This window comes from Lepidochelys kempii, chromosome 9 (genome assembly GCF_965140285.1).
Source record: "Lepidochelys kempii isolate rLepKem1 chromosome 9, rLepKem1.hap1, whole genome shotgun sequence".
Lineage (NCBI taxonomy): Eukaryota > Metazoa > Chordata > Testudines > Cheloniidae > Lepidochelys > Lepidochelys kempii.
The window spans coordinates 73,808,022-73,835,093 of record NC_136388.1 but is presented as its reverse complement, the minus strand read 5'-3'; the positions used below and the strand labels follow the sequence as shown (position 1 = coordinate 73,835,093).

The following is a 27,072-nucleotide window of genomic DNA, read 5'->3' as shown; positions in this document are numbered from 1 at the left end:
GATGTTTGCATTTGTTAATTGAGTTGCAGCTTGTTGCCTTTGCCAAATAGAGGCATCGGTTTTCTTGTCTCTGGCAGAACTGGTAAACAAGGTGAGGAGTAGGTAGATAGTCTCTTACCATATGTTGCCATCTTTTGCCAAATGAGTAACCATGGGAACACAAATGTTTCAGAAATTTCTGTGAAACAAAATTCTCTTTTGGTTTGCCACCTCAGTTTTAGAAGATAATAAAAGTTACACTTAGCAGCTCCACCCCACTCTATGTCACCAAGGTGCTACACAAACATTAACTGACATTTAAATTACTGGAGAAAAGTACATTTTAATACTTTTAATCATTCTGATAGTGTGTCAAGGAATATGAATAATGAGTAGGGGCACCATAAAATGTCTAGTCCACGATTCATGTCTAGACATAGCTGCATTTCTTTGTCTAATTGTTACAGCCAAAGTTTTGAACAATAAGTAAAATTGTAATGGTGAAGCGAGACAGCGACTGCATTTGCTTAGTGGGTAGGATGAAGAATTACAACTTCAGCTTTATTATGTGTATATAAGTGTAGTTTGCTCTATAAGCAAAATCCAGAACCAAATCCACTTTATATATACAAGTAGTAAATAATTCCAACCTACTCTAAAAAATGCTGTCTGTCTGTTTAAAAATAGTGGTGGTTCATTTTGATTTTTACCAAACTTAGAAGATCTGTTGTCTAATCTTTCAGACTTACCTATTTGAAAAAAAGGCCTCTCTTTGTTTTATGAAGAAAAAGGTATGATGGGGGAAAAGAGAGAGAGAGCACGAACATAGGACCACAGACAGAACCTTAGAACCTGCAGCAATAGGAAAAATGTTAAGAAACTGTTCAGCCATAGCACTAGGTCTTATTCTTGTTTAAGAATTATAGTGATATTAGGCAAAGTATCTTGAAAGCACAAAGAGTCCAGTCCTGTAAGATGAATGGAAGTTCAGGGCCCAATCCTATAGCTCTTACTCAACTGAGTAGGGACAATGTCCTCAGCGGAAGTACTAATATGAATAAAGATTTCATAATCAAGTCCATAACTGCTCAGTGAGATGCTTTTTTTTTTTAAACGTACACACCCTATTATGTTACATACTTTTACAAGCCATGAGCCAAATCCTGATGGTCTTAACTCATCCAAGTAGTTCCACTAACTTCAATGGAAGTTAGAAGTATAGAATAATACACCTTTCCCTGTTGTATCAATGTATACACGATATTCTTATTTAAAAACAGAAACATAGAAATATATCCAAGGAGCTAACATTCAAGTCTAAACAGCAGCTCAGTTTGTGATTTGATCCTGGTTTGTGTCAAAAATACAAGATAATATTCTAAAATATAACCAAAAAAAGAAATAATTTAGTCCTAAAACTTTAAAGAAAACTAAGATTTAAATTTATACTAAAAAACTCCTATTATCAGACCTAAATGCAACACTCTTATCTATGAATGGATGGTTCATCTCTTCAGAGTATTTTGTTTACTATATCTTGGGGAAATAATTCCAGATAGTTCTCAGGTAGTATATGAAACACAGATATCTCAAAAGTTGTTTCATTCCTTCTCTTTGCTCTGGGGTATTATAAATATAGTATATAATACTAACTCAAGAGTAAACAGAATCTGATCTCTGTTAAAACCGCTGGCATTTTAAAGAGGTACGAGATATTACATTTTTAAAAATTAATTACTATACAAATTTGCCAACTAAGTCATAGAATATAATAGTGTACACTCCTCCACATTTAATTTTAAATGATAGAAACTTCTTTAGTACTTTCTGGAAGGGTGAAAAACAAATACTCTCAAAATGAGTACTATACCTTAATTTTAAAAAAGAACATGAAAAGAAAAGTATTCCAGCTATAAAGACCACTCCCACTTCTGTAGTGTTTTATTATTTTGTACCTTCAAATGTTTTTAGATGCTATATTTTTAGGGACAGGAACTGCTACATATATCATCCAGCAGAATCTTCTAAGGGATTAAAATTTTGCAGGCAGTCCAAAATAACCTCTGGTCAATTTTGAGTATTTCTCAAAAAAGGAAATGTGATACACAATGCTAAAATAATTGTAGAGGAAGTTGTAGAATTTATTAACTCCTTAATTATGTTGGAAGAGCATGTTTAACATAGTAAGTTTAGTACATGGTAATTTTTGCTACTAAATAAACAATTCAGTATTTCCACATTAATTTAACAATTTATTGGTAAGTGCAGACAGAAAGTAATCCTGATAGGGCACTATAGATATGCCTCCTTCATGGAGAACTTCTGTTTCAGAAGTTGAGGATGAATTAATTTCTTGTTTATTCCTTTAGGCAAAATATTGATTTTAGAGGTATGACTGCATGATTGGTTAAAACCCCAAAAGGATAAACAGTGACTAAACCAACAAGTCAAACTTTGAGACACCTAAGTTGCAACAGAAGAATTATCAGTTAATAAATGCAAAATCTGATTTACAAACTAGAAAGATAAGCAGTAGTACACAGTACTAAATAAAGAGACACGTGTTTGAGAGTAATGTGATTTAAGGTGTGAAATATATATAATGAACAAAATAACTTTCTTAGAATCCATGTTCAAAAATTAAATGGTTGAAAGTCTAGAAATTTAGAGTTAAGTTATTTAACTCTGCCCCTCTTATGCTTCATGGAACAGATGCATATTGTAGAGTTTTGTGAAGAAGGAAAGGGAGGGCACCTGACATATGTTGAGAGGCTTTTCCAAATGGTATGGGAAAAGGTATGAAGTTGGCAGTGCAAGGGGACAAAGAACAGTCCCAAGGGGACAAAGAACAGTTCCAAGGGAAGCTAAGTGAATGTTAGGAACCACTAGGAAAGGGACAGATAATAAAACAGAAAATATCATAATACCAATTTATAAACTGGTCACGCACACCTTGATTACTGCATGTATTTCTGGTCGCTTCATCTCAAAAAAGATACATTACAAATGGAAAAGTTACAGAGAAGGGCAACAAACACGACTGGGGAATGAAACAGCTTCCATATGAAGAGAGACTAAAAAAAGACTAGGGCTGTTCAAGCTTAGAATAGAGATGACTAAGGGAGGATATGATAGAGGCCTATGAACTCATGAATGGTATGGAGAAAGTGCATAGGGAAGCATTATTTACCCCTTCACATAACACAAAAACTAAAGGTCACCTAATGAAATTAACAGGCAGCATGTTTAAAACAAACATAAGGAAGTTTTTCACACAATGCACAGTCAACTTGTGGAATCGTTGCCAGGTGATGTTGGACAAAGGCCAAATGTATAACTGGGTTAAAAAAAAAAATAGATACATTCACGGAGCATAGATCCAGCAATAGCAATTAGCCAAGGTGGTCAGAAATGCAACCTCATACTCCAGGTGTCCCTAAACCTCCAACTGCTAGCAGCTGGGACCGGATGACAGGGGATGGATCATACAAAATGGCCCTGTTCTGTTCATTCCTTCTGAAGCATCTGGCACTGGCCACTGTCAGAGACAGATACTGGGGTAGATAGACCACCGGTCTGACCCAACATGGCTATGCTGAACAGCATGTGGAAGATAATGTATATATTGACCGTAGCTGTTAAAGAAAAATGAGTCTCTTTATTGGTTTCTCTGTAGGAGAGAATGATCAAGTGCGTACAGTCTCACTGATGAAGAAAAACTACGATCAATTCCTACCAGATGTTCAGAACCAAGTCAATCTACCTACCTTACGCCTGAATATAAAGAAGGATTCACCTATTGAGGCAGGATACATTTTCTAATCTTTTCTATTTTAGGCATACTACTGTACTCAAGGTCAAAGTTTTCAGCTGCTTCATGATGATTGTGTTCCTCCTGTAACTACCTATTGGCATATGCCAACATGGGGTTTTGCAAGTGCAATGGCAACACACAATTTTTTGGAGGCATTCACTCCACACACAATTGAAAAATTAGCCTCCAAATACCATAATCTGTATATTGAGAGGAAAGTATCTATTTAAAATTCTCATCTCCATCTGCAGGTGACATAATTATAAAGATGACAGACTTTGAAAACTGCTCTCTTGCTCAGATTCCAACCAAAACATGCCCCATTTGGGCCCCTAGAAATTACAGGGTACCTGAAACAATGTTACAGCAGGACCCTTTCTAGGTCAGACTGTTGCCAGTTCTAACATTCTTAACCAAACATTTCACATACTGTGCTGACAATACAAGAAAATGGGAAAGTTGAGATTTGCAGCAGTAATATCTATACATAAACATTTTGGCTCTTAATTTAACTTATTCTGAGCATTTTCAAAAAGGATATATAGAATGTAATCTCCACACTATATAATTTAAACTAAGCTCCCATGGACCGTTAGTTTAATTTCTCGGTAAAATGCTGTGCACCGTATACAATATTAATATGCTGTGAAAAGTAAAATACTAAACAGGAATTCTTCTTACCGGTTCGCAGCACTGGATTGTTACCCTCTGCACTGTGTTCGTTCCTCTTCCACCATCACTCACAGAGATTGAGCTTATTTCGCAGGGACTGCAACTTTGTGTTTCTCGGCATTGGTGGATGACTTGGGGCTGTTCAGATTGCTGGCATACATGGCTAACCTGGGATTGACTGGACGGGTGGGAAAACTGGTATTGTTTCTCCTTTAAAAAAAATACATAGGAAATTCAAGATTATTATAGAACCAGAGAACATTACTCTCCCTCATACAAAGCCTCTGTATACATGAATAAAATGCATTCTTGCATGGGAAAACTCAAATGGTAGTTTATGTTGATCAGTTAGGCAAATATTTTAATTATATTATTGAAAATGCCACAAATAGATGCTTGTCATTTGGCATAGTACAACATTAACACATTAACAGTTGTTGCAGCTGTGCTGGCCCCAGTGTATTAGAGAAACAAGGAGGCAGTGTTGCCAACTCTCATGATTTTGTCGTGAGTCTCATGAGAATGACTGCTTTCCTTTAAGACCCAGCTTCTAGAGTCAAGTGGATATGTAATGATTTCAGCCTTCATTCTTAAAGAAAAAGTAAGTTTCTAGCTCTTGCGTCTGTGCAGAAAGCTTCAAAATGTGACCCCCTGTCCACCTTAAAGGTTCAAAAAGCAGAAGACAAATAAAAAGACCCACCACATCTATTATTTTTACATACTCGTGATTTTTAGTGAGCCTGACTCAAGATTTTTGAGCATTAGGGGTTGGCAAATATTGCAAGATGGGTGAGGTAATACCTTTTATTGGACCAACTTCTATTGGTGAGAGAGAAACAAGCTTTTGAAAGTTTACACAGAGCTCTTCTTCAGGGCTGGGAAACACACTCAGTATGTATCACTGCTACATACAAGGTGGAACAGATGGTTTAGCATAAGAAGTTAACACATTTTTCAAGGGACCATTCAAGGTTAACAGGCCACTTCACCTTGAATGGTTCCTGGAAATGTGTGTTAACTACTTATGTTAAATAACCTGTTCCACCTTGTATTTAGCTGTGACATTCTGAAGTCTGGTCTACGCTACAGAGTTAGGTTGTCACAGAGCAGCTTACGCAACATCTACACAGGCAACTGAACGACAACACTTTTGTCTTTCAGAGGTGTTTAAAAAAAACAAACCCTGGAAGACAAAAAAGTTTTGCTGCAACAAGCGCCAGTGTGAACAGCGCACTGTCGGCAGGAGTACTCTCCTGCCGCCAACGCTGCTCGTTGGGAGTGGAAGTTTTTTGTTGGCAGGAGTGCCGATGAACAGCGGCTACTAGGCACAACTTTTAGCTGTACGGCTGTAGCGACACAGCCATGTCGCGAAAAGCTGTGTAGGCGTAGACATAGCCTTAAATTTTGTTTCCGCTAACGTAACTGCCCCGCTACACCGACTTAATAACTCCACCCCCACAAGCGGCATAGAGTCAAGGTTGATGTCATTAGGTCCATGCAGTCTCAGCGTAGACATGCCATTTCACGAAATGGTACTTCCACTTGTTTTTTATACTTAGATTTAGATTCTATTACTATTCTAACATATGTTCCTTTGACATATCCTGTTATAGTCAGGAACACCGACGTTAGGAAATGAGATCAAGTTTGAAAGACATATTTCTTGGCTTTTTCACTGCAGCACAGTTTAGTAAGAAAAGTATTTGGAACTGAATTTAGTCTGGAGATGGGTCAGTAAATTTGCTTCATGAATTTTCAAGTTTTGATTTTCACAGTGAACAATGCATAGTGACATCTGCAACATTTTTCACACATTATGCAGACTACATGTTGCCACATCATTTATGTTTTTATAATGCAGGAAAAATGCAACTTTTTTAAATTTATCAAGCATATGAGAGTGACAAAGAAATTGTAAGTAATCTAGAAGCTAGTTTAGGCCATGACTCAACATAGCACTGCAGCATACACTTAAGTTCCATTGAAGTCAATATACTTCAGTGCTTTAAATAAATAAATAAATAATTTAAATAAATATTTCCACATATAATGCATTTTAAAGATCACCAGCCCTAGATTCTATGGTGGTTTGTTGTTTCTTAGTACTTAAAAATGGAATATTTGAGTTGGTGAAATATTTTTGTAAAATTTTTTTTTTAAATGTCCAGTTTTTGTTTTCCTCCTTTTTTCTAGTTTTCCTCTTAAAGTATGACTTAAAAAAAAAAAAAAGAAGAAGTCCAGGCATTCCCTTCCCGTTTTCCACTCAAAACTTCTCCAACTTTGGAAAAGTTATGCAGGGAGAGGAGACCCTTTATACATAGTTTATTCTTCTGCATTCAGTGGCAGACAGAGGAGGAAGAAAACAAAAATCAAAAATTTCACAATTTCATGTTTTAATTGTCATCTTGTTGCAAAGTTTTCTGAGGAAAATTAAATTAAACCTAATCAATAATTACATTTTTCAATGAAAAATAAGTTTTTGATCAAACCCCAAATTTTGGTGGTGAATTTTTTCAGTTGAAAATGTTCAACCAGCTCCATCACAATGTAATTAGCCAGAAACAGAGTAAAATTCCAAACAATACCTTTCCTTATAGTCTTGTTTTTCTAAAAGCCTGGGTAAATAGGACAACAAATTCATACAATTTGGAATTATTTCTAGAAGTCAGTGAGACAATCCCCATGCAAATGTAGTTACCAATGACAGTAAAGGTGCCACAGTCAGGGCTTGTTTACATTACCCACTGGATCGACGGGCAGCGATTGATCCAGCGAGGGTCGATTTACTGCGTCTAGTCTAGACAAGATAAATCGACCGCCAAGCACTCTCCCATCGACTCCGGTACTCCACCAGGGCGAGAGGCGCAGGCAGAGTCGACGGGAGAGCGTCAACCGTCAACTTACCGCAGTGAAGGCACCACGGTAAGTAGATCTACGTTCGTCAACTTCAGCTACGTTATTCACATAGCTGAAGTTGCGTAACTTAGATTGATCCACTCCCCAGTGTGGACCAGGCCTCAGGCTCAAAATTATAGTACTATCAAATAAAGAGGCACAGCAACTCTCAGCTTCAATTTAAAAGGAAGGTTTTGGGGAAAGTATAACTAACAGGCTGCACACTTCGTAGTTTCTGGAAGGCCAAGCTCACTGCAAACCCCAAGGGCTCCTTGCATTGCTCCTTCCCCCCCATAAGCTCCCGCCATGCCATCCCATAAGCTCCCTCTATTTCATGGACTCCCTGCAATTCCCCTCAATGTCCTTCCTGCCATGGGTTCTGTGTGCTCACTCCATTCTTTCCTCCTCCAATACCAGGGACCCCACTCTCTCCTCCATGTCAGTTGCTGTGTGCCTTTTCCCCCCGCCCCCCATTCCCTCATTGGCAGGGGCTCTGTTTAGCCCTCATTCCATTTCCCCCTCCATGCCAGGAGTTCTGTGTGCCCCCCACTCCCTCCATTCCAGGGTCCCTTCACCCCACTCTCTTCCATGATAAGAGCTCCCTGTAGGCACCCATTCCCCCCACCATCTGGAAGATAGGACATTCACTGGGTCAACATCTTAACTCTATACTGGGGTATTGTTATGATGGAAGGCATTAATGGGTGCCATCAACCAGTTGTTTGATCTATAGACAACCGCAAAGGTGCTTGAAATTGTAGATTGGCTAAAGAGAAGATAGGGGTTCCACGTGTACCCTATTTCTCCCCTTTTGATTTTCCCCAAAGTAACAGGGTTCTGGACACAACATTCCCTAAAATTTTCCAACTGATCTGATGTGACATTCAAAAGTTATTGCGTTACATATTGACAGACACAGAAATGCCATCAAGTTGAGTGTAAGCCATTGCGAGCTTGGCCAATAGATGTTCCAAATCCTGCTCACCTTACTCATAAAAAAAATTCCATTGATTTCAAGTAAGGATTTAGCCCTTACATATACTAAAACAATTCTATCAGATTTGCTTTAATTTCCAAGAGAAGCAAAAACTTGAGAAAGTAGTAGAAAAGTGTTTGATTTTTTATATTAATCTGCTGTGCAAGAAAACATTTACCTGTTCAGGATTTAGCAGCTCATATTTTCTTATTGTCTTTTCATAGATAACATTATTCCCTGGGCAATAACTTTCTCCTCTCAGAAATGGAGACAATGGCTCCTGTAACTGTAAAGCATTAAAAAAAAAAAAAGTGTTAATATACAATCTTGTGGATATACCCCTCCTATTTAGAATTAGCACTATTCTGAATAAAAAGTGTGGAGGGTTTTTTCAAATGAAAGGACAAGAGCAACATATTTAGGCATGATACGGTACTGTGTACATTGAAGTAGTAGTTGAGACACTAAAAGGTCACGTTAATTTTACATGGGGAACAAATATTTAATAATGAGCTCTGCAATATACTAGAGAAAGCCATAACACAATCAAATGTCTAGACGCTGAAGCTGAAAAAAATTTATACTGGAGGAAATAAGGCATACATTTTTAACAGTGAGAGTAATTAACCATTAGAACAGTTTACCAAGGATCCTGGAGGATCCTCCAGCACAGACAATTTTTAAATCAAGATTGGATGTTTTCCTAAAAGATCTGCTCTAAGAATTATTTGGGAGAAGTTCTCTGGACTGTGTTATACAGGAGGTCTGACTAGATGATCACAATGGTCTCTTCTGGCCTTGGAATCCATAATTTGAGCTCCATAAGAAAGCAAGTTGAATCAATGGGGCTCAGCTTGTTTCCACTGAAGTCAACAAAAGACTCCCACTGACTTCTGTGAGCCTTGGATCAAGCCCTTAGAGAGTATACAAGATTGGGCTCATTATTATTGATAAACTACACAATGGCAGGCAGATTATAAAGTGCTAAATCAACTCTGTAGGAACTGACCTAAAACACATGTGTTAAGACGACCACAACTGTTCAGAGTAGACCAGAGCAGAGCACAGATATATAAGTAAGAGGAAAGAAACGAAATATAGCATAGTGACATATTGCCTCAGCAGAAGGAAGTCTGATTTTGGTTCCTTTGGATGGTCTCTTGAGATGCGAGCATTAATCCTCAGAGCGGCTTGGAGGGGGAGAGCAAGGCAGAAACAAAAGGCATAACTCAGATGGATCCAAGTATTGACTGGTCACTGGGTTTATCTATATAAACACCCACTTCATGGCAAGCTGGGGTGTAAATTTACCTCACACTAGCCTGATGCAGTCCATGCTCCACAGTGTGCTCTGATCTACCCCGCTACAAGTAGATCAGCATGTTGGAACTTTTAGTGCATGACAGCACGGTCCACATGGACAACTAGCGTGTAGCAGGCTAACGCAAAGCAGATTTACCCCCCAAGTGTCTGTACAGGATATGTCTACACTGCAATGTAAGCCCAGGGTTAGCAGAATCTGAGTTAGCAGTCCCTGGGTTTGTTAATCTAGAGCTTGAGCGTCAACACTTATTTGACAAGTTTCAGAGTAACAGCCCTGTTAGTCTGTATTCGCAAAAAGAAAAGGAGGACTTGTGGCACCTTAGAGACTAACCAATTTATTTGAGCATAAGCTTTCGTGAGCTACAGCTCACTTCATCGGATGTGAGCTGTAGCTCACGAAAGCTTATGCTCAAATAAATTGGTTAGTCTCTAAGGTGCCACAAGTACTCCTTTTCTTTTTGCGAACACTTATTTGTAAACTCCAGGTTAGGAATTGTTGAACACGTGGCCCCAAACTGGAGCTCCAATTTCTACACTGCATTATGCAGGCCCGAGTCCAGCCACCCATATCCCAGACTTCCTAGCACCCTCCCAAAAGTGGCAACTCTAGCCCTTTGTGGTGCAGTGTGGGAAAACTTGGCTAGCCACGAAACTTGACTATCCAGAGAATAAAGAAAGTTTGCCTGTGGGATTGTGCAATACTTTTAGTGGCTTCCCAAAGCACTAGTACAAAAGGGCTTGAACCCTGGGTCCAAATTTGACTCAGATTCTCCACTCCCGTGGGATCCTGGGAGCTGGGTTAGTGCAATGGGTGTGTACGTGGAAGGTGGATTAGGCCTGAGCCTGAGTTCAAACCCTGGGCTTACACTGCAGTGAGTAAATTTGGGCACTCAACAAAAGGGCACTTTTGAAAATGTGAACCTATACAACTTGGCCAAAGTCATAACAAAATTCTATGCCAACGCCATTGATAGAACACAGATCTACAGTCCTAATCCAATGCTTTACCAACAAGATCTTCCTTCCTTTTCCGAGCTAATAAAAAAAATATGTTGGGGGTTCCCAGGCTTCTGGGCTAGCAACAATACTGTGTCCAGTATATTTTAAAGAACTGGCTGCTGAAGATACTGTTTCATATAAAGAAGCAGCATTTCTATGTCTGCGGCAGCCACATGAGAGCCAGCCACAGACATTCTTTATCCTAAGCACAACTCTTCCACATATTTAGGTTAAGCAGTACTTTAGAATGGTCTTTAAATAATGAAAATGGCTACATACATTGTGCTCATGCTAAAACATCTAGGTCCTATTGCCACACTAGTGCACATCTGCTTTTACCCCCAACCACCAGTGATCGGTTTCATGCAGGTAATTAGGTTTATTTAGCATTATTGAACCTTGTGCACATTTCCCCACATTATAAAGAAGACTTGGGGGCGGGGCATACATCTGCTCGGCAAAATTAGAATGCTCAGTGCTAGCATTTTCTTTTTTTCAGTTCTTTCATTTGCATATAACACACCAATGGGGTTAGCCTCTGTGCCTTGTCTGCAAAATGGGGATAAGAATCAAAGCTTATGCAGACTTACCGGGACAGAGCCTTAGCTAGTGTAGATCAGTATAACTCCACTGAACTCAGAGCTGCACCAATTTATACCAGCTGAAGATATGACCCATAACGTACGCTCATCTCTACAAATAAAAAGCACTGTAATTACATTATTTCTCTTCTCAGTGCTTCCCTTCTGAGATGAGAAGCAAAGAAAATCTGTATTTTATTTAAATAGTGAAATGATTGAAATTTAAGAATTGCCAGACCAGATCAGACCACTAGACCACCTACCCCAATATCCCATACCTGACAGCACCAAGTGCTTCAGAGGATAGTGCAATGACAACTGTGAAATCAGATGTTCCTGGGAGAAGTTTCTCCTTTTAATTCGATCATTTTCATTCTCTAAATTCTATAATTTAAAAAAAAAAAAATTCCTACCAATTGTGTTTGCTTTCATTTGGCAAGTATTTGTTTCCACTTCTTCTTCTACTGTAGCATCCACCTAAATTGACAACTTAAATTCCATGTGTGCACCAGCAACATTAACAACATCCAGGACAGAGCTACAGCCCAAACCTACATTCCTCAAGTAGAGAGACAAGGTGGGTGAGGGAATATATTTTATTGGACCAATTTCCATTGTTGAGAGAGAGAGAAAGAAGCTTTCGAGCTACACAGTGTTCCAAACCGGATGAAGAGCTTTGTGTAAGCTCAAGAGCTTGTCTCTCTCACCAGCAGAAGCTGATCCAATAAAAGATATTACCTTGTCTCTCTTAATTTCATGATACGAACATGGCTGCACCACCGTATTCCTCAAGTAAGCAGAATTCCCACTGAGGTCAGTTTGAAGATTGCGTCTTTTGTTTGTTAATGGTTATAGAGCAGCAGGAACTCCTCACAGGTAATAGTCACCTTCCTCCCCAAACAACTCAGCAACACCAGGAAGATCTTTGATGCTGTTATCAAAATTTTAAATCAAGGGGACATTCATCACTGGATAAGAGCAATTCCAAAATAGGTCAGATATCCAATTTGGAACTGCCCCATCTGTGTTACACTGTAATAAGCAGCCTGCAGCAGTTTTTCAATCCTCCTCCTAAAAGAGTGAATCATAACACCAGGGAAAAGAAATCAAAGTAGAAAAGACTCTACTCTACCTAAGCATCAATTATAGTAATAAAAGAATGTCAAAGTTAGGAGTATTGTTGAAGACTTGTCATAGTCTTGATCACATTTTCTCACCTTTGCATAATTAGGGCCTGATCCTGCAAACTTTCATCATGTAAGTAATCCTATTGAAGTAAAAAGGACTCCTTATATGAGTAAACGACATTCAGAAGAAAAGATGATGTATAGCTTATAAAGCATAACCATGTTTCTAAATTATCCTAATTTTTAAAGGCTCTGGACTATAAACTGAAACACCTACAAATTAATATGCGATTGATTTCTTCACACAAATTTCACTTCCCAAAGACTGCACTTTATAGATATAGAGTTTTGTTTCTCAGTCTTTGGCTCAAAATAAGTACTTAGAGCTTCTTTTTTGTTGTGTGTTTTCACAGAACCCTGCGCAAGGAATCCTGGTCCACTCCTAGGCACTGTGGTAATACAAATAAACAATCGGGAAAAGCTTTTTGTTTTTTTTTTATTCAGAGGTACATACTGTAGTATGAGGCATTGAAAAATGTATCCTTTTAAGAAACTGGATTATATTTAAAGTAAATAATCTGTTAAAGAGATTTACAAACCTGCCTAAACTAAATCCACTGCCTCAGGGCTTTGGAATACATAACTCATGCTATTAAGCTCTCTCGCTTGTAACCAGACATGCCAAACCCGCAAAAAAAAAAAAAAAAAAAAAAAAACACACAGAAACTGGGCTTCTTTTTGGCTTAATTGGCTTGTGAGTTGCTTGTTGGATAGTTTTGGGCTTGTAGCTTGTTGGGCTTGTAGCTTGTTGCTTTTTTTTTTTTTTTAAAATCAGCTCCTGGCAAGCAGGGGCAAGGAGGGGAGAGAGTCAGGGGTGCAGAGCAGGCCCATCACAGTCCCAGGCTGCATGCCAGGGGATCTAGTCACATAGAGTGTTGGAGTTCTTAGGGATTGGCTTGTTTTGGCCTTGTTTTGAAATGGGACTAGCTTGATTTTTTTACTTATTGTGGAAGTCAGGGTGCTTATTTACCACATGAAAGTTGGGAGCAGTGGTTGTAACTTGTAAAACTATTTTACTCTAGTAAAAAGTACTAAAGTACTCTCATAGGTATAAAGACCAGGAGACTATTAAGGTAGAATACATTTCTCAGCTTTTAAGATTTAAGGAAAGATTCTAAACTCTATGTAGAATAATATACTTAGAGCTCAGGGGGATGTTTTACTTCCACAAATTGATGTTCACTTTCAGGATACATAGACTCTGTTTTTTACCTCAAAGCATGTACCCAGTTACACCCATTTAAATTCATAGCAATGCCACTGACTTAAACGTGGTTACGCTGGCCCAATCACCTCCTCAGACAGCCTGAAGGAGGGGACAAAATGAGAAGTCTCGCCGAGGTTCTGCTTGTTGAAATTGCTCCTCACTTGTTCTGTCAGAGGGGTGGCATTTGCCTGCACTTCTCCCCACACCTGCAGAACAGGCTGGAGTCACACAAAAACCCTGTGCTTCCACTCCCCAGCAAAAACTCTTCGTTCCCTGACACTGCAGCTCCAGCGGGGCTGTGTTGCCAGGATTTCTGCAGCCAGCAGCTGCTCCCGGAACCCTCTACTCTCAAAGAGTGATTCCCATCATAGGACAGTGGATGCGGGGAAGGAAATATGTAACACAGCCTCAGGTTATATTACATTTCCACTTGAAACTCAAGTTGATGAGTAGGGGTAAAATGATGTACATCTTCCCCTCAGCTCTCCTCTTCCTACAATGTACCAAGGAAAACCTTCTGCAGTGCCAGGGGGCAACTGAATTCCTTTCTTGCAAGAGATAGAGGTCAGCATGGAGAACATCCCATTGTTGGACAAATTTCAGTGACAAGATTGGGCCTTGGATTTACACCAAGGCAACAAAGCAGATTTGGGCCCCATACTATTAAATTTAGGAGGACAAATTTAAACATGAACTGGCAAGCAGAAAAGATTGTGGCTTTGACCTCTAAGATTTATTTAATATGTGTTAAGGTGACTTCATGGGGTTTTGTTTTGTTTCGGTTTTCTCTCCATTATAATTATTTCATTGAACTACTCAGCCAAGGAAATTTGTTGTAATGAGATTCACATCTGGTTTAACAGACTGTAAAAAATCCCTCTATAAACAGACAGATAAATTGTGGAATAGGAACCAGTATTGAATTCTGTACTGTTTTGTCCAAATTCTTGAATATGGGGTCTTGAATATGGGACTAATTCACAGGATTAAGTGCAATTTTCCATCTGAATGTAGGTTGCAGACTCACGCCTTTAATTAAGAAATGATAGGAGTAGATCTCCACACTAATGTGGTGAATGTGTAATGACACCAGAGCACCACTGGTTCAGATAAAAATAAAAAACTATGAAGAATATATACAAGGCAAGCAAAACGTATCTGAAGGCTTTCTAAAACAATATTAAAAAATCAGAAATAAGAACTCCAGCAACAGATTGGTTAGCAGAATTTATAAATGACCTAACAGTTTGCAAATACAATAGTTAATTTATCACTATAGAATATGATCCAAGAAATAAAATCATGACAGATAAGAACTCTACCTCTGAACAGAGATAAACTAGATTCTGTCATCAGTTAAATTGGGGTAAATTATAACTCTGTAGCCTTCAGTAGAGTTACTCTTGTTTACAACCAATGCAAACTGAGAATAGAATTCATCCCGCTATCCAGAGAACCAAGAAAGAACACTCAGAAGAGATCATGAAAAGTAAAAGAAAAACCTGTTATAAGCATCAGACTGTGAGATTGCCTATAAATGAACAAGACTTACAATTTATCTTTTCTTTTTTTTAAATAATCTGGTTCTCTAATTGTCACTCCTCCTCCTGCATGTTAATCTACTAAATTTGGGAATTGGGAGGAGGGGGGTTAATGTTTTGGCTCTTGGTCCCAAAACAGACAGATCATAGCATTGGCTAATATTCACTGGCATCAGTGGGAGTTGAGGGTGCTCAGTATCTCAGTGGATCTTGACCCTGCAAACCTTCACTCACTCAAGTACGAACTCTTCACATGAGTTTTCAATTTGCCTTGAAAGACTCCTCTCAGATAACCTCACTGAAGTCAATGGAATTATTCCAGATATACCCTGATCTGACACAGAGTAGCATTTGGCCCACAATCTCAAACAGGAAAGAGTAAATCAAAGGCTAGATACAGCAAAAAAAAAAAAAATACTAAGAACAACATATTAATAAAGTAGCTGCTTTCATCTGTGACGAGGCAATACAGACAAATAGATCATAAAAGACATCCATTTCCAAATTTTCTTACTCTATAATGTAATCAAAGTATACATAAGAATAATCATAGTGGAAAACACTGATTCACTGATAGAGTAAATGCTATATGAAATGTTTGATTCACACACACACACACACAGTGTATCTTTTATGGCTTTCATGTACATATAGAATCTATCCAGAAGTAATTTTTTAAAAAGTATCACACAAGAGAATTCTCTTGGCCAATCAGCAGTAGCAAACAATATAATATTTCTATATCACTTTATCTGAGAACTCAATTAAGGTTCAGAAATCAATGTGAAGTAGGTATACCTATGGGATAACTGGATAAACTGAGATATGCAGAAATTAAGCAATCTGCATAAAGTCAATAGGAGAGTCAAGAATAGGGCTCAAGAGTTCTTAGTTCTAGTCCCCTGCATTTCCCATTGGACAACTCAGCCTCCCAAAGAATTATAGACTTCCAATGTAGGGGACTGAACAAACATTAAATTCCACCTACTCTTCCTGTCACTCTTAATACTCCTTCCAAAATTCTTGCCAACCACTTCTTTTGTTTCTTTCATCTACTTCCAACTACACGTCTTCTCACTTGCGTCTGACACTTGAGCTTGAGAAACCTCCTAAATTAAATTAATGTTTATTAAACATCCTCCCTCTCCACCTTCCAAAAGTTTACAACCAGTATTCCAGCTACAGAAACCACAACTCACTCCATGTCTGACCTTTTTGTGCCTTTAGAGCCTGATTCACCAAACATTTAAGCACAGGCTTAACTTTAGGAACATGTTTTCTAATACGTCTACAATACTACATGGAGAGACAACGTGGGTGAGGTAGTATCTTTTATTGGACCAACCTCTAAAAAATACCACCTTACCTCTCTAATATCCCGGGACTGACACGGCTACAACTACACTGCGTAGTAAAGTACTACATATTAATTAATGCTTAACATTTTCATCTCTAGATTTCAATGCACATTACCAGTTTGGGCATACATCTCCACTTTACAGACAGGGTCACTGAAGCACAGAGAATTTAGCTGACATGCCTACGATCACAAAGCACAGTCAGTGGTAGAGGCAGAAGGGGAACTCTTGCCTCTTAATTCTCAGCACAGAATTCTGTCTAAATGCCATTTGTAAAGTTGTGACAAGCAGGGTTAATACTTGCTTGTCAAAGTTTTCCTTAAATTTGTTCAGGATTAAAATTTTCATTCCATAAACTGGAGCTAAAGACACAAAAAGGAATCTTATTTAAAAAAAAAAACAAACACACCACACACACACCCCTCTCACAGGCCTGATTTTGAAAAAAAGTTAGCTTAAACAATTATATATTTAATATGCTCACAACTTATCACCACTAGTAATGGAAACTAGATAATTGTGCACAAAAATTAATTATAATAGTTTGTACAGGCAATAACCCAATTTGAATGCATAATCAAAGTAAGTGCATGCACAAATGAGGCACATAGCAGTGAGCACATTGTGTGTGAAAATCTGCACATTCACTTATCTGAAAATACAGCCCTATAGCAGGATATTGTACTATGAAGATAGGGATTTTACAAATGTTTACCTGTTGAAACACATATTATTACTGAGTTTTATACCCTTTTGTTCAGTCTTAAATAATTTTTCAAGGTCACACCAAATTCAATTTTTGAAAAGTCATTCACATTGTAGCAGTCTATGAAAAACTGCAGATGCCACAAAAATAAAGTTTTCCTCAGCTTCCATGAAGCAAAACACTGGAGACTCAGAGGGAAAAGTCCTCCAGAGAGCATAACAGGGATGAAATCAATAGAGTGCTACAGAAATTTCCCAGCAATCCTAAATAATTTAATAGAGAATGATATCTTTTTTTTTTTTAAGAAAAGGGGAGGGGGTAACCAATAATCTATAAACTATCCTGTAGCAGGATATATTTTCTATTAAAAATTCTAAATTCTATATGATGGTTCAGAAAGCCTATACAAAGTCTATCACTTTCCATCTGGTAAAGTACTTTTCTGTAAGGTCATTTTTTAACTGAAACAGACACATAGGTATTAAAATAGTTTAAAAGTTAACATGATTACGGTTAAGAGATATATCCAAGAACACCAAATATCTAATATCCTAGATACATTACTTTAAAAAGTTATTTTAACATTATACAAATAAATCAAATTTGACAATTATTGTACTGCAGAATTATGGAGAGGAATGCGTGCCACTACAGTTTAAGTGTTGTTAGTGTTTCTATTACAAACCATAGATGAGGCCTAATCCAGTTCCTACTGATCCCATTAATATTCCACCTATTGCAAAACTTGATCATCCATCAAGTTACTGAGTCCAGGAACATCATTCTTCTATCCACCTTTGAAAACATGATTTGAGATGTTTTAAAGTTAAATGAACATTACAAACAACATGCTCAACTCAAATGCATCTTTAAGGCTTTGATATGTAAGTGAAATTTGCCAAATTTAGTTAATGTTGTGTAAACAATTTTAAATCTCTAAAATACTGAAGTTGAAATTACCTGTACAGACACTTGTGTAATTTTTATAAGGACTGTACTGTCAGCTTGCATCCTATTTATACTTCTCCTATTTGAGACACAGAATTAGATTCTGAGGCCAGAAAGGTACACTGTAATGGTCTGATTTCCTGCATAATGCAGTCATCGAAATTCCCAAAAATAGAGCATAACTTTTTTTAAAAACATCTAATGCGGATTTAAAAATTGCCAGTAATGGAGAATCCACCACAACCCTTAGTAAATTGTTCCAAAGGTTAATTACCTGCACAGTCATAAAAAGTATGCCTTATTTCCAGTCTGAATTTGTCTAGCTTCAACTTCCTGCCACTGGATACTGTCATACTTTTGTCTGCTAGATTGAAGAACCCATTATCAAATATTTGTTCCTCATGTAGGTACTTACAGACTGGGATCAAGTCACCACTTCACCTTCTCTCTTTCTTAAACCGAACAGATTGGAGTCTATCCCTATAAGGTATGTTTCCATTCCTTTAATCATTCTCATGGCTCTTTTCTGAGCACTCTCCAAAAACATCCTTCTTGAATTCTTGACACCAAGAACTGAACACAGTATTCCAGCAGCAACCATTCCACTACCAACTACAAAGATAATATAATTGCTATACTCCTATTTGAGATTCCCCTGTTTATGTAGCCAAGGATTGCATGATAGCCCTTTTGGCCAGTGTCACACTGGGAGCTATTCACCCTGATCACCAGGTCTTTTTCAGAGTTACTACTTCCCAGGACAGAGCCCCCTATCCTGTAAGTATGGCCTAAATTCTCTCTTCCTACATGTATAACTTTACATTTAGCTGTATTAAAACATAGTTTGTGTTTTGCTAGGGTCTATTGAGCATAATACGGTATTTTAGAAACCTATTTAAATATGCACCAGACGTGCCTATGTATCAGGTGCAAATAAATTTGCCAACCCTACAGGATTGGCCTGGAGTCTCCAGAAATTAAAGATTAAACTTTAATTAAAGATTATGTCATGTGATGAAATCTCCAGGAATACATCCAATCAAAACTGGCAACCATAGGTGCAAAGGGCCATTCGAGCAGCCAGGGACTGTCAGAGCAGGAGGGTTCTCCATACACACCACCTCCTTTTCTTAGCTATGCCCCCTAACACCAGAGGCTATAAAGGGAGGAATCCCCTATGCCAAGAGGAAGCTTCAGCTAGCTGCTTAAACTGGATTTAACTCTGCTTTGCACTGTCAGGAGTGACAGAAAGCAGACCTGAAGAGGGCAGGCTCTGACCCAACAAGTTCACATTTAGGCAATCATAGATCTATTCTTTTGTACCCAAACAAGTTATTTACACTTTTGGATAAATAGGCACCTACTTTAGCTTTAACTTATGCATTTGATAGCTGACTAGGTAAAAAATTAATCAATAAAAATTGAACTATTCTATATTTCCCTAGGGACATGTTTTCTAAATTTAAGGACTGACACTATGATTGGCAAAAGGGTAACCTGAACATTTTTGACCAGATTCTGCCAACACTGATGCACGCAAGTAATTTCATTCATGGACGTAGTCCCACTGAAGTTACTCAAATACTGTACTGTACATCTGTGTTTGTGAGATTGGGCTTTTACACATGTATTTAGTTAACCCACATAGTCAAATATTTGGTGCAAAAATCCTGTGAGAATTTATTTGCAACACTATTTATAAACATAATCTGAAATATTCCATCCAATCCATCTCCAATATTCATGGCTAAATATTTACCTGCACACCATGGATATGCTATGATTTTGTTGTGAATAACTATAAAAGATATGATTCTGTGGGATAGGAAGCAGTCTGTAGCAAACTGACTGCATTTGCTAAAGATTAGGCTGCCTCTGGAACTGGCCTAATATATATTCAGATTGAAATCACTTTACAACATATACATGGTGAGGCAGCTAAAATTTGTCAGTTCTTACACATCCCAATCTAAACTATTTGTGAAATACCTGTCAGTGAGCGGACAACTTATGAAGAGGGGCCCTCTTTATTTTAAACTAAAATCCTATTTAGATTAATCCTATGCTCCAAATGGAAAATTGTTCACCTGCTATGAGTTCTATGACAACAGAAGGATTACAACCAGAAGTTACCCAGAAAAAAAAACTAACATTAATTTTCTAAGCACTGAAATTTTTTTTCCCATCACTCCTAGAATCACACTTGCGTTATTCTTACCCATGAATAAAATGAAATAAAGTAGAATAAAAAAAAAAATCACATGCATGCTGTATCTATGTTATGAGATTATGCACAGGCATAAACAGATACTTCAGATAATTGCCACACTTCATACCAGACCATCCTGATCCTGCAACACTTGCTCAGGAAAAACTCATGCTAAAGTCAATGTTTTGCCTGAGTAAAGTCTGTAAGATCAGGTCCAAAGACTTTTAGCTCAAACACAAATCAACAAATTCGTTAAAAATGAGATGTGTATCCCAATGCCATAAACATTCTGAACAGGATGACATCTAAAATTCTTTTGAAACTCAAATATTAGTAAAATTATCCAGGAAGGTGTGAGCACACTCATTCATTCACGCAGAGCTGAGGGTAATCAGCATTATATACACATTCACATCCATTGTTGGTAAAATGCCCTGTTTTCCAGAGTTTACAAAAGCCCTATCCCACAGCAATGACAGATATTATACTAAGTGAAATCACAATAGATAGATTAAACAATCCACAATAAGAAGTTACACAAACAGAACAAATTCACAATAGGGAAGACATTTCACTTTTAGTAACATCTCATCAGCACTACAAAGAAATTATGAAACAAAATTTTATTGCAGCGTGTCATAAATATAAATGGAAGGGTAAACACCTTTAAATCCCTCCTGGCCAGAGGAAAAACCCTTTCACCTGTAAAGGGTTAAGAAGCTAAGACAACCTCGCTGGCACCTGACCAAAATGACCAATGAGGAGACAAGATACTTTCAAAGCTGGAGGGGGGAGAAACAAAGGGTTTCTCTGTCTGTGTTGTTTTTGTCCTGCAGGACCAGAGCAGGAATGCAGGTCAGAACTCCTGTAAAGAGTTAGTAAGCAATCTAGTTAGATATGCGTTAGATTCTGTTTTGTTTAAATGGCTGATAAAATAAGTTGTGCTAAATGGGATGTAGATTCCTGGTTTTGTAACTTAAGGTTTTGCCTAGAGGGATTCTCTATGTTTTGAATCTGATTACCCTGTAAGGTGTTTACCATCCTGATTTTACAGAGCTGATTCTTTTACTTCTATTAAAATTCTTCTTTTAAGAACCTGATTGCTTTTTCATTGTTCTTAAGATCCAAGGGTTTGGATCTGTGTTCACCTGTGCAAACTGGTGAGGATTTTTATCAAGCCTTCCGCAGGAAAGGGGGTGTAGGGCTTGTGGGGGGGAGGAGATTTTTGGGGGAAAGACGTTTCCAAGTGGCTCTTTCCTGGTTATATTTGTTAGACGCTTGGTGGTGGCAGCAATAAAGTCCAGGGACAAAAGGTAAAATAGTTTGTACCTTGGGAAAGTTTTAACCAAAGCTGGTAAAAATAAGCTTAGGGGGTTTTTCATGCAGGTCCCCTCATCTGTACCCTAGAGTTCAGAGTGGGGAAGGAACCTTGACACAGCTCCATGAACTTCTGTCGCTAATAGCATCAACAAATGTTAACTTTGCTTTTGTAAAAGATAAGACACAACATTTCCACAGAAAATGGATGTATTTGCTGAAGTAGTGAGAAAAGAAGATTGACGGAATAACGAATACTTGCTGTGTAGTGTCACTCTATGCTACTGTGCTGTTCCAATTGTAGCTATAAATTAAGAAGGCATCTGCTTCTTTATTTTATATATATCAGGATCCACTACAAAATATTTAAATCAGTTCAGCTGCACAATAAAAACTACATCTTTCCTCTGCTCTTTGACCTCATTGAAGACCTACTGGTCTTTAATATCATACTGGTATCTGTTCTGCTATTTTTTTTATAATCAACTTTTCTGGAAAGAGGGCTACCACAACTAGTCTGATCTATTTAAATTGATTTGTGCATTTTCAACTTCAAGTAGATTTCCTTTAGAGAGGTCATCTAGTCCAGTCCCCTGCACTTATGGAAGGACTAAGTATTATCTAGACCCTCCCTGAGAGGTGTTTGTCTAACCCACTCTTAAAAATCTCCAGTGATGGAGATTCCACAAGCTCCCTAGGCAATTTATTCCAGTGCTTAGCCACCTGACAGTCAGGAAGTTTTTCCTAATATCCTGCCTGAACCTCCTGCAGGCTTCTTGTCATATCCTCAGACATTAACAACAATAATTTCCCCCCTCTTCCTTGTAACATCCTTTTATGTTCTTGAAAACTGTTATGTCCCCTCACAATTTACTTCTTTTTTCCATACTAAACAAATCCAATTTTTTCAATCTTCCCTCTTGTTTTCTAGACCTTTAATAATTTTTGAGACTAACCAATTTATTTGAGCATAAGCTTTCGGGAGCTACAGCTCACTTCATCGGATGCTGTAGCTCACAAAAGCTTATGCTCTAATAAATTGGTTAGTCTCTAAGGTGCCACAAGTACTCCTTTTCTTTTTGCAAATACAGACTAACACGGCTGTTACTCTGAAACCTGTTAATAATTTTTGTTGCTCTTCTCTGGACTTTCTCCAATTTGTCCAAGTCTTTCCTGAAATGTGGCACCCAGAACTGGACACAACACTCCAGTTGAGGCCTACTCAATGCGGAGTAGAGCAGAAGAATTACTTCTCATGCTATTTTTTACAACACTCCTGCTAATGCATCCCCGAATGATGTTCGCTTTTTTTGCTGCAGTGTTAAACTGTTGACTCAAATTTAGCTTGTGGTCCACTATGACCCCCAGATCCATTTCCGCAGTACTCATTCCTAAGCAGTCATTTCCCATTTTGTATGTGTGCAACTGATCATTCCTTCCTAAGTGGAGTACTTTGCATTTGTCCTTATTGAATTGTGTTGAACTGAAATATTGTGGGGGTTTGTTTGTAGTCCTGTAGTCAACAATAGTAGGTAGGAATTACTAAAGAAAGCTTGAACAAATACAAATGTAGTTCATCTATTCTAAGATACGAAAAAGTGGAATTTAAATTGAAAATCATAAAAAACCTGGATTGTGAAAATACATTACAGTTACATATAGCTTTTCACACATAGATAAACAGGTTGCTTAGCATAATTTCAGCAATGTCCTGTGTATAATGCTTTTCTTTAATACTTACAATGTAATAAAAATTACTATTGGGACACAAAAAGGTATCTTAATGTACTGTTTGGTTTTGATCTCATTCCAAAAGCAGTCACTAGCTTTTATGAGGTCCATCTATCCATTTCATAATCCATTTATCTTTACAGTACAGAAATAATATATAATTTCTTATACAAGAACAAGAACAGAAATCCCAGGACAAACTGCAAAACACTTCTAAACCTAATGATTTTGCCTGTTACAGTTCTCAGCTGCAGATAATCATCAGTGCTCATACTTTAATTCAGTCCTGTTTACACCACATTCATAAAGCTGCCACACCCCTACAGAACTCTTTTGTAAATTACCTTTTCTCTGCATGTCAATAGATCTATGGTGAAAGCTAAACACACCTCTCCCCTACTGGTGAATGCCAAAAAAGAAAATACTCTCCCATGCAGCTTGCAAATCTGTTTAGAAGCATAGTAGCCCTTGTACGACTCACTTCAGGAATAGCCATATACAGGAATTTTGAATTTCAATGATTCATCAGTCCCTCAGCAACAATTGTGTAGATGGGCCTGTGGATCAGTGACCTCCCACCCACAATGTAACCAGTCAGTGACCCCAGCCCAACACACACACACAGTAACTAGTCAATGCCCCCCAATACAGTAACTAGTCAATCACTCCCCCCATTCACACAGTAACTAGTCAATGAAACCCTCCCCGCGCGCTCGGTCACGCACAGCCACCCAGGCAGCAGGAAGTAGCAGAGGCCCAAGTCTACAGAAGCACAAGAGGCAGCCGAACGAGCCCCCGGCCAAATCCCGAAGGCGGGAGGGAGGGAGACCCACCTACCTGCTGAGGCGGGTCGCGGCTCCAGATGACATGCTGGCGGCCTGGCGCGTTCTCCAGCGGGGACACCGCCCTGGGGGAGCACGGAGGGAGCTCCAGCACCGGCCCCCGCCTGCCCCCGGGGTAGCTATAGGTCCTCACCCGCTCGTACACAACGTTGCCGTCCTGATGCTGATGGTGGGGCAGCGGCTCGGGGCAGGGCAGGGGCCGCAGATCGGGGCATCGCTTGGGCAGCGGCTCGGGGCACTGTTGGGGCCAGCACGGCAGCGGCTCGGGGCACTGTTGGGGCCAGCACGGCAGCGGCTCCGGGCACGGCTTGGGCAGCGGCTCGGGCAGCGGCTCGGGGCACGGCTTGGGCCAGCTCGGCAGCGGCTCGGGGCACGGCTTGGGCCGGCTCGGCAGCGGCTCCGGGCACGGCTTGGGCCGGCTCTGGAGGGGCGGCGGGTCGTGGCACGGCAGGGGCTCGGGGCACGGCCGGGGCCGGCGGAGCGGCAGAGGCAGCGTGTGGTAGCAGGGCTGGGGCCGGTGGTGCTGCGCCCCGTGCTGCTGCAGGTGCGGGGGCAGCGCCTGGGTCTGCAGCTGCTGCTGGTCGCCGTACATGCTGCCCGCGGGGAGCCCACCCGGAGACGCGGAGCTGGGCGGGAGCTGGGACGCGGGGCAGCAAGTGCGGGCGAGCCGGGCTGGGGCGGGGATTAGTAGCCGCGCGGGCAGCGCCCGGGACTGGACACGCCTTGGAGCGGCGGCGGCTCACCTGACTCCCCCCCCCCCCCCCACCGCCCCTGGGAGCCGCCCCGCTGCCTCCGCTGGCAGGCTGCCAGCTCGGCCTGGCGCGCGCGGGGGGGGGGAGAGCAGCGCAGGCAGGTGCGCCGCGCCCCCACCGCCTGGAGGCCAGCCTGGGGCAGAGCGCCAGAGGCCTGGCGGGGAAGCCCCCCGCTGCCCACCACCTTAGCATTGTTCGCTCCAGAGGGGGGAAAGTAATGTCAGCCTTCAAAGGCGCTGGAAACAGGGTAGGGCTATCACCCATTCCCCTTCTGTTAAAACCAGACTGTACGATTGATGCCAATATGATTGTCCTGTGTTTATCAGGGTGACAAGGAAGGAATTAGTACTAGATAATGCAAATAGGTGGAGTGAAGGAAAGCCTAAAATACATTAACATTACTTATAATAATTCATGGCCTAAACTAATTTCTGTTACAGGCACAGCATACAAAGAGAGATGTTAGATAAACATAAAAATACTCTTGCTGGAAAATGCAACCTAACTTTATTTCTTGGAATTCAGAATAGTAACACATGCACAAAGCAGACTGCTCTCAAAACAGACCACAGCTTACCTTGGTCTGGCTGCTGCTTCATGCTTCACTAGGAAGACCCATAGGGGCAAGCAGGAGCAGGACATTTGAAGACCTTTGATCATTTAAAGTAATAAATCACAATTTTAACACAACTTTCAAAACACCACAGTTTCCAATAGAGACAACCACCATATTTTCAAATAGGACTTTATGTATATTTGTGCAGAATAATCCCTTTATATACTCATTTTCAGTTGTCATCAGCCTTGGTTTGACATTTCCTGCAGCTGTAATAAAGCAAAATGAATTAATTTCATTCCTGATGTGAGTGCACTTAAACTTCCCCTTTGGTGTCTTAATGTGTTCCCAGGTTGGGTTGAAGGGACAGGGGAGTGTAATCTGCTACTTAGTCACAGCCAGTTAAATCACTCAAATTCTATGCCAAAACTAAGGGGTTTGCAAAACTTTCTACTACGTGGTAGACCACTTTCCATTTGTAATCATAGGGACCACTTTCTCACCCATTCACATTAACAACCCTCTGGCTACTACAGCAATTGCTTATATAGAAAAGTGATATTAGGCAATCATTTTAATATATTTGTAGCTATTTTTAATACAGTTTGGGAGTTGGTGTCAAGGAGGAGAGGCAACATCATGTGACCAGGTTGCTCTTTAGGGATAGACCACCAGCAAGTTCTCTGTTGATTGTTTGGGAGGCAATAGCCTAAAACTTCACTCCATAGGAAAGAATATATGTTCCACTGAATTTTTCAATCCAGAATACTTTCTTTGGTGCTCCCTTGTCACATTCAATAACCAAATGGCCCTGTCCCCTCTTCTTGCAAGTTAGTGCAAAGGATAGTAGCATAACTATGTAAAATATTGTATAAAATCTCAAACATATATATGTATCATCCTCTGATGCTCCAGCTTGGTGCACCGTCACCCTATAAGCTTACTAGTTGCTTTCGGGTCCCACAAGATAAAGGATGTATTATTACTAGTACATACTGATGATGATTTTATTATTAATATTAATTGTAGCTAGGAATAGCTGACAGAGGCTTCAGTCACATGAAAGGTCAGACAAATTAAAATAACTGTTTAAGAGGCTTTTACCTCAGGAACCCTGGCTTACAAGCGCCTAAACTCAAAGTCCCCAAGCAATGTCTCTGAGCCTGGTCAAGCTAGTCTTCTGGAGCCTGAAAGAGAGATGAATGTTCTGATAGTAATCCATACAGCCAAGAGGAGAAAACAGAAGGAGCAAGGATTTAGCAGCTGGTGATTATCCCACAGGAAGCACTTGACAGAGCTAAGATTGAGTTATCCACAGAACTCCCATTCTTATTAACAGGAATTTTGTCTAACTTCCTTCTTAGTTACCATATTAAGTGACCTTTTGTACTAGAGGTTATGTTTATTGTAGAAAACCATTTCTATTGTTTCTTTTGTTGGCTAATGGAGGAGGATGTTTTCCTAAGTTTCTCTAAAAGT

The 27,072-nt window shown here is 39.5% G+C and overlaps 1 protein-coding gene across 1 annotated transcript in view; it reads right to left on the bottom strand.

Annotated features, from left to right (window-relative positions):
• The window catches only part of POF1B (POF1B actin binding protein), a 47,150-nt gene extending 22,145 nt beyond the window's left edge, over nt 1-25,005 (bottom strand). Inside the window, exons 1-3 of the mRNA XM_073360894.2 lie at nt 24,281-25,005; nt 8,515-8,622; nt 4,475-4,675 (exon numbers count right to left, since the gene is read on the bottom strand). Coding sequence (XP_073216995.1) covers nt 4,475-4,675; nt 8,515-8,622; nt 24,281-24,877 — 906 coding nt within the window. The 5' untranslated portion in view covers nt 24,878-25,005. The remainder of the gene's footprint in view (nt 1-4,474; nt 4,676-8,514; nt 8,623-24,280) is intronic.
• Nucleotides 25,006-27,072: the final 2,067 nt, after the last annotated feature.